The sequence below is a fragment of the Peromyscus eremicus genome, chromosome 13 (assembly GCF_949786415.1).
Source record: "Peromyscus eremicus chromosome 13, PerEre_H2_v1, whole genome shotgun sequence".
Classification (NCBI taxonomy): domain Eukaryota; kingdom Metazoa; phylum Chordata; class Mammalia; order Rodentia; family Cricetidae; genus Peromyscus; species Peromyscus eremicus.
In genome coordinates, this window is record NC_081429.1 from 51,034,572 (window position 1) to 51,043,280 (window position 8,709).

The window sequence follows — 8,709 nt, forward strand, 5'->3', positions numbered from 1 at the left end:
GTTCCTCGAACATAGGGTTATTGTGTCTGGACCACAGAGGAACCTCTGTGTCAGGGAGTGGGAGAAGCTGGCTGCTTCGCATCGGCTGCTTTTAACGATGTCTCTGCTGCCGCTGGGAACCTTTGGAAACGGAAAACAAGCCTGCCCTGGAGTGTGCTTTCTTACCTTGTCCCGGTGGAAGCGCCTCTGTTCCCGAGAGCCCCCCGAGCGACAGGCAGACCTTTTCACCATCTGGACTCCGCACGAAGTGTCCCAGTGTGGGGTCTCTGGAATTTTCTTGAAAGTAAGAATATGCATGGGCAGCATTAGCCTCAGTGCAGGTGAGGGAGGCCGAGCCTGGCTGTGTTCCCTAAGCCCAGGTGGGGTGTGAATGGAGATGTTGGTGTGTCCTCTGCTCGCCAGCGTTCACTGAGGCACTTGGCAGAGTAGGCTTATTGCCCAGGCCCTATCTTCTGGGGGTCAGGATGAGATAGAGGGGCTTCCACGAGCCACACCACACCCATGCAGAGTCTGGAGAAGGTAGCAGCTCTGGGCATTTTGAGGGCATTTCTAGGCCAGTGTGGCCTCCTCCAGTTGAGTGTGGCCTAGTCCCTGGGTCCACAATTTGGAGATTCCTGCTTTTGCTTTTCCTCCCAGTTGGTGTCTTTGTGTGGTATTCCACGTGTGTGATCACAGACTGGGACCAAGTGCTGGGACTATACAGGAAGTCCAGCCCAGGCTGCACGTAGAAGTTGTCTGTCTCTTGGTTACTTGCAAAGACTCAAGGTGTGTTTGTAAACTGACTATGAAAGAAAAAACGTATGTTCTTCCCCTGCTCCCAGTCCTGACACAGAAAACACCTGTGACAGGTGTGTGGAGGTTTCCCTCACCAAACCATTCTCTAGGGACAACAGCGGGGGCCTCCTATACTTATGCTCAATGCTGGCACCTCTACCTGGAGTAACGTCAGATTCCTCAGGTTAAAGGCTCAGATCTACAAGGCTGTCCCCATTTTAACTGTTGACTGCAAGCCCCCATGTTGTAGAATATTATTTTAAGATGTGTTACATTTGTTTGTGCTGTGGAACATTTGTTTTATGCTGCAAAGATGTGCTGCATTCTTTTATGTTGCATTTGTTTAACTCTGTGAAGCTGTGTTTCTGTGCCTGTCTAAAACATCTGATGGTCTAAAAAAGAGCTGAATGGCCAATAGCGAGGCAGGAGAAAGGATAGGCCAGGCTGGTGGGCAGAGAAAATAAACAGAAAGAGAAAAAGAGCGAAGAGACCTAGAAGCCAGAGAAGGAGGAGGACTCCAGGGGCCAACCACCCAGCGACACAGCCAGACATGAAGTAAGAGTGAAAGTAAGATATACAGAAGTAGAAAAGGAAAAAGTCCAGAGGCAAAAGGTAGATGAGATAATTAGTTAAGAAAAGCTGGCTAGCAACAAGCCAAGCTAAGGCTGGGCATTTATAATTAAGAATAAGACTCCACATATGATTTATTTGGAAGCTGGGTCGTGGCCCCCAAAAGAGCAAAAACAAACAACTCTACCCCCTTTTGTGGCCTGTGCTTCTAACCCACCAGCTATAAACCAGGCTTCCATGACTCCCTCCTTGAGGCTGATACTTTCTTAGGACACTCACAGAAGACACTCAGGGCTACTAATGTGTCCTCAGGAATTAGCCCACAGCCAGTGAGATGCACAGGGTAGGAATGGAGCTTCCGCACCCTCTCTGAGCATACGTGACCCCATTAGCATAATCTCCATCATTATCCAAGAGGCTCCCCATGAGCAAGAAGAGACACTTCTGGAAATTCCACGGGTTTTTAGGTCTGTGACAGAAACCAGGGGCAAAAGCTAAATATAGTTCATATTATATTAATCTTCCTTTTCCTGTTTCCAAAAAGGGGCAGTAGAAAGTCAGGCCTCTAGCTGGAGTGGATGCTGAGGGGCATGTACATAATTCACTTACAAACATATAAATGTGCATAAAGATACAAACGCATGTGCATACATGTGCATACTCTCAAAAGACAAACGTACATAATGCACAGCCACATGCATGCAGGCGTGCAAGCTTATACACATGCCACAAACAAAAGTGGCACAATGCACTGAAACATGCACTCTGTCACAGGCTTGAATGCACCTTAGATATGTGCTATCACATGCTCAGACACATGGAGGTATGCATCAGGCACACAGCACACACATGTACTCACATGGGCAGATAAGCATACATATACTACCAAACACACTGAGATCCATGAGTATACACACACTCACACACACTCACACATGCACACACATCCAGCATTCACACTTGGGATTTCTTGTCTTAGTCATGACTGTACCATTCTAGTATAATCGTATTTTCCCGTGTGTGTGTGTGTGTGTGTGTGTGTGTGTGTGTGTGTGTGTGTGTGCGCGCGCGGCGCGCATGCATGCATGTGTGCGCACATGCTGTGATTTATCTAGGGTTATTGACCTCTAGGATGGCCCCTGGTGAAGAAGGGCCCCTCATCAAGCTTGGGCCGTTTGTACCATGGATAAGGGGACGAAGCTGAGAAAAAAGTCTTTAAGGCATTTGTGTAGAAAGAGGGGAAGGAAGGGGTTTGATTGTGACTCCCTCAGCCCTAAACAGAGAAACTGCAAACACAGAATGGAGTTATTGACTTACATATTTAATTTATGCTTACAAGAATTCAACCCCACACGCTTCGGGGACAGAAGGAGAGATGGAAGGGGAGACAGACGGGGCAGGGAGAGAGTGGTTGATTTAAATAGAGCCCCCCTGTTTCAGAGCAGCATGAAAGGGTAGGAGTCTGTTGTCTCCCTGCGGCTCTCAGCTCCCCTGTTCTCTCAGCGGGAGCTGTGCTGTGAACAGAGGAGCCTCTTCTACACTTGCCAGCCCCTTCATCTGGTGCTCCCCAGAGGAGGACGTGGCCCAAAGCTCTGAGGGAGGAGGAACAGTGCACGGACTGCATTTAAAAAATATATTAAGATTTATTATTTATTGGTTTTATTTTATGTGTGTGAGTGTTTTGCCTACGTGTATGCATATATGCTATGTGCATGCCTGGTCCCTGAGGAGGCCAGGAGAGGGCTTCAGATCCCCTGGAACTGCAGTTACGATATTTGGGTGCTGGGAACAGGCCAGGAGCCCTCTGAAAGAGCAAATGCTCTTAACTGCAGAGCAGGCTCTTCAGTCCCTCCCCTGCGTTGCTTTGACAGGTGCCTGTCAGTTTCCAGCATGGCACCTCTCTTGAGATTTTTAGGGGTAGTTCAGCAACTGTGGCTTTCTGAACTGCCTACGGTTCAAAGTCCCGTGTCAGCCGCTACCGCGCTGTCTTACGGTGTTGCTTTTGATCTCGGTCACTCCTTGACTGCCAGCGTCTACGTGGGGCTCAGCCGCACAGGGCGTGGCTTGCCCTGTCTCATCCTAGGCTAGGAATGCAGCATCTTTTTCCTCCTGTGAACAGGCCTCAGGTCTGCCCTGGGCTGGAGGATGATTTCCCTCTGGAAGTTTTTATCTACCGCAAGCTCCGCAGGTTCCTGTGCCCAGGGAGGTTTCTGTCTTGGAGTAGTGTTAAGTATGGTCTACTGAACTCAGTGGTGTGCAAGCCAGGAGTTCAGGGAGCCACGTCATCATGTGTGGCTGCTGGAAGGAGGAAACAGCTTGGTGTGTATGGGTGCAGTAAACTCTCTAAATAAGTCAGACTCTTTAGGGGGATGGCCGAACATTAATTTCACTGATACAGTTGGGAATACCACCATGTCCCCCTTTTTGGTGGGGAACCTGGACAGGAGCCAAGGAAAGACAATGGGGTAGGGTTTGCATGCCCCCCAGAATGATTACCTGGTCTTGCTGGCAGCGCCCCCTCATTTGAGCGACCTGTGGGACTGTTGCAGGCTGATGTCCTGCAGCTGTCCATGTCCTTCCGGATCTCTGGACTTTTTTCCCCTTTATTCGGGGGCGGGAGGTGCAGGGGTTGGTCCTCGCTCTTGGCCAGGCTATCACCATCTCCTAAAGCAAAATGGGAAGAACTCTGGGATCAGGAAGGTCAGTTGTGTCTTTTCTGGCTTGGTTGACAAGCTGCTGGTGTTCGGGGTAAATGGCTCTATTTGTTTTTGGCTTTGTTCCTCCTTTCCAGACCTGCTAAGGGGTAGGGAGCCGAACAGCGAAATTGCTCTTGACTAGAATAGGAGCCCTTCCTTTGAGGAACTGCCCAGAGTGGGGAGGCATGGAGAAGTGGTAGCTGTGACTGCCATCTCATAGAAGGGATCCAGAGATGGGGACAAGCCTGAGAAGTTGCAGGCTCCCCAGTCTGAAGGCCCTGAGTATGAGGACTCAGGAGATTTTGATTATAACGTACCATTGTCTTTCCTATTGAGACAATAAGATCTCATTGTGTAGCCCAGTCTGGCCTTAAAGTGTGCTGTCTCTGCCTCAGGTTCCCAAATGCTAGGATCACAGGCCTATGCTACCATACCCAGCTGGCTACAGATTTCTGATGACAAAGCCAATGATCACATTCCCTTCTCAAGGTATGTAGGGTACAAAGCACAGCTTCCTATTGGTTCAGGGTAGACTGGATGCCCACACTCTCAGATGCTAAAGTTCCTTATGTAAAATGGCGTAGCATTTACTTCCTACATGCATCCCTGTATACTTGTCTCTAGGTTCCTTATAACAGCTGATACAATGTAAATGCTGTGCAAATAGTTACATTGTACTGTTTAGGGGAGAAGAGCAAAAATACAAAAAAGAGGGAGTGTTTAGTACAGTTGATTTTTTCCCCCCAAACACTTTTGATTTGTGGGTGGTTGAACTTGTGGATGTGGATGTGAGCGCATTGATTGGAGGACCCACTATACCACCCTCCACGTGGTAAACAGAGGGCCACAGGACTGATTAAAAAAGACTCCAGAAAGCACCTCTTAACCCTTCATCTCCATTCTCTCTTCTCAAAAGCAGCAGGGACTGTTCTAGGAAGACAGAATCTGGGACCTCACCTACAAAAGCCTGGCTTGTCTTTTAGAGATAATGGTTTTTATTTCACACTTGACACAACTGTTGCTTTTAGGTGTAAAAGCTGCTTCATGTGGAATCTCAAAATTTCACAGGGTGTGTATTTATTACAAAAAAAAGAAGTACTTCCTGCCCCCTCCCCCCCCCCCTAGTCAGGGTCTCTCTACATAGTCCTGGTTGTCCTGGAGTTCACTCTGTAGACCAGGCTGGCCTTGAACTCACAGAGATCCACCTTCCTGCCTCTGCCACCCAAGTGCTGGGTTTAAAGGTGTGAGCTACCACGCCTGACTGAAGAAGTATTTTTACAGTGGACAAATCTACACCACCTTTGACCCAATACAGGTTAGCATCACTTCCTACAGAACACACCGTCACTGATGTCATAAGAAACTAACTTGGGCCGGGCGGTGGTGGCGCACGCCTTTAATCCCAGCACTCGGGAGGCAGAGCCAGGCGGATCTCTGTGAGTTCGAGGCCAGCCTGGGCTACCAAGTGAGTCCCAGGAAAAGGCGCAAAGCTACACAGAGAAACCCTGTCTCAAAAAAAAAAAAAAAAAAAGAAACTAACTTGGAAACCTGATGTATCCATGAGCAACTGTTATTCTAGCACCCCAGAGACAGAAACAGAAGGATCAGGAGTTCAAGGCATCCTCAGATACACAGTGAGTTCGGAGTCGGCTTGGGCTATATTTTTATGTGAGATTTCATTTCAAAAAACCAAACCAAGCTGGGAGATGGTGGTGCACATCTATAATCCCAGCACTTGAGAGGCAGAGGCAGGCAGATATCTGAGTTCGAGGACATCCTAGTCTATAGAGACAGGCAAGGGCTGTCCAAGACAGGCAGGGCTACACAGAGAAACCCTGTCTCAAAAAACCAAACTAAACCAAACCAAAACCAAACCAATCAAACAAACAGAACATTTCAAGCCAAATCAACCAACCAACCAAACAACAACAACAACAAACCCAAACCAAACCTAAACTACAGCAGCAACAACAACCCACAGAACAAAACCATGCCTAGAGAATTCTTGCAGGTTAAAAGTCTGTGAAGAGAGATGAGAACTAAATACTCTGCATGGTCCTGAACTGAATTTTGATTTGGGGAAACAAACAAATAAAAACCCATAGAGAACATCGGTGGTATAACTAGAAAATTTTGAATATATATTTTATATTGGAAACCATTTCTGCATCAATGCTAACTTTTTTTTAACGTGATAACAGTATTGTGGCTGACAGGATAGTTTGCTGATAGACTGTATAATGTCTGCAACTTACACCCACATAGTGCTACAGTAAAATAAAATATGTGTGTATGTAGATGTGTGAAAACATCAAAGTTGGCTTCACTTTTGTAGTATTAGAGGGGAGATATCCTAGGGCTGAGCAAGAGAACGGGAATGTGCAGCCTTTGTGGGCATGGGACAATCCCACTTACCAGCTGCCAATACCCTGCGCCAGGTCTGTGGGGGACAGAGTATGTGAAAAAGCTTTCCTCTTTGGCACCTCCTTTTTTTCTGAGTTGGGGTGTTACTGTTTGGGGGTCTGACCTTGAATTTAGGACCCTCCTTTGGGTCATATACTGAACTAAGTCATTCTGACTTATCAGAGACTTCTTAGGCCAGCTTCTAGCTGGTATTGCAGCCAAAGCTGGGCTGGCTCTTGACTCTCAGCCCCTGGTGGGTGAATTAATTCAGTAGGTGAGAAGGAGTGCGGGGCAGTACAGGCTGAGCAATGGTAAGGGTGAAATCCAGCATGCCGTCTTGATCTCTGTGGCTCTGGAGAGCGGCAGAAGGCAGTCCTTGCCGGTACTAGCTCTAAGGAAGCTGCAAAGCCGATGGCTAGAAGGCGGTTAAATAAGGCCCCACTCTGACAATACCTTTTAAGAAGACCCTACCCTAGTTCCTCGTTGTGTCTATTCTCAAGGGCAACGTAAGGTAATGGGCAAGAATGGAGTTGAGCACGGGAAGGTCCTGACCTCCAGTCCCAGCAAGGCCACTTGGAGTTGTGTGGCCTCAGATAAGTCACTGAGTTCTTGGCATGTCTGTTTTCTGGTCTGTAAAATGAAGGCAGCGTTGGTCTTGACGGGCACCTGAGAGAGTGCCTGTTAAAGACCCAGAGCAGAGCCTGGCACAGAGGGGAACTCAACACAGATCGATGCGCTCCCCGCCTGCTTCCAGCTGCGGTGCCACTTGTGGTCACCTGCCACTTGTGGTCACCTGCCACTCGTGGTCACCTGCCACTCGTGGTCACCTGCCACTCGTGGTCACCTGCCACTCGTGGTCACCTGCCACTTGTGGTCACCTGCCACTCGTGAACCTGTCATCTTGCATGTGAGGAAGGCTCAGGATTCCGAAGACGGAGAACTTTTCACATATGGCTGACCACTTCCAACCTATTTACTACATTAAAATATACACTTTAACATACCCATAACTTCTTTATTTATTATTATTTTTAACATTTTTTAGTGTTTTTTTTTTTCAGACAGGGTCTCTCTGTGTAGCCCTAGCTGTTTTGGAACTAACTCTGTAGTGAGTGGTCTGGTCTCAAACTCACAGAGATCCACTGCCTCTGCCTCCCAAGTGCTGGGAATAAAGGTGTGCCCCACAACACCTGGCCCCATGTGTATAACTTCTAATGACCATATATTTTGAAAAAATGTGAAGGCTTTTTTTTTTATCAATATAACAAACTTTTAAATGAATAAGCACGTATTTATAAAAGATTAGGAATGAAATTTCATTGCTTAAAAACAGGATTAGTAACAGGGCATGCAGCAAATTTTCAGTCATGTTAGTGCCATTTTGCATCTGTAACCAGAAAGTATTATGGAGGGCTGATTCAGTGAGTAAGTCACGTGTAAGCCAGACACGGTTAGTTGTATTGAGGCACATGGGTTAACCAGTTGCTGTCTGAACTACAGCCATCTTCAAGAGGCCGAGGATGGACTAACCTCCCTGGAAGCCTTTCTCTCCACGGAGGACCCTCCTGGGTCTTACCCTGTTTCGGTTTAGAGTGAGGTTCCCTTGGGCTGCCGGAGGGAGAAAGGAACTACCTTGAGGTGAGGGTGTGTCCTGGCCACTGGCCACCGGGAGATGCACCGTGATGCCCCTTGGCCTTTCTAAGTACAGCCGCTTCAGGGGAGGCCGCCATAGAGGCGTGGCCTCTTCTGGTTCTGGATCTGATTCAGGGTGCTGAGCAGCTAGAAGACAAAGAGAAAGCTAAGTTGTTTTTGCCATGTGTCACGTCTTTGTGGAGTCCCATCTCTTCCTCGCTTGCACAATGGGGTTTGGGTAAATCTCTGTCCATTCTGTGACTCCGGGGTTGGCCATGTGACTGAGCTCGGATTATAAGAGCACCTCATTATCTTAGCCACAGTGATTGGTTCCAGGGTAGGGACATGACCCAAGCCAGACTGTCCCTCCCTCCCTCCCAAGGAGGTTCCAAGGAAGTTGGGGAGGGAAGCATTCATCCTTGGCCGAATTCCGAACAGCTTTGGAACAAAACAACCTCCTGTAAAATTCCCAGAAGTCAAAGCTATAAGAAATCAGAGGCAGTTAAAGTTTCTAGAAAGCTCTGACTCCCTTAAAAATGGGGGTCATCTTTTCTCCTAGACTGGCCAGTGAAGTCCCAGGAGAGAGAATCCCTGTTAAGCAAGGGCACAGCAAAACAACTTAGGGAATTTCTCC

The 8,709-nt window shown here is 47.9% G+C and overlaps 1 protein-coding gene across 5 annotated transcripts in view; it reads right to left on the reverse strand.

Annotated features, from left to right (window-relative positions):
* Positions 1–8,709, reverse strand: part of Kiaa2012 (KIAA2012 ortholog) — a 115,434-nt gene that overhangs the window by 69,980 nt on the left and 36,745 nt on the right. For 2 of the 5 annotated variants that reach the window (XM_059278448.1, XM_059278447.1), the window contains 3 exons: positions 8,076–8,222; positions 3,841–4,008; positions 166–276 (listed from right to left, as the gene is read on the reverse strand). In XM_059278448.1, the coding sequence (XP_059134431.1) occupies positions 166–276; positions 3,841–4,008; positions 8,076–8,222 (426 nt within the window). Of the gene's footprint in view, positions 1–165; positions 277–2,699; positions 2,963–3,840; positions 4,009–4,919; positions 5,356–8,075; positions 8,223–8,709 lie in introns of those variants that run through there. The other 3 variants (XR_009382607.1, XR_009382606.1, XR_009382605.1) reach the window with 3 other exon arrangements.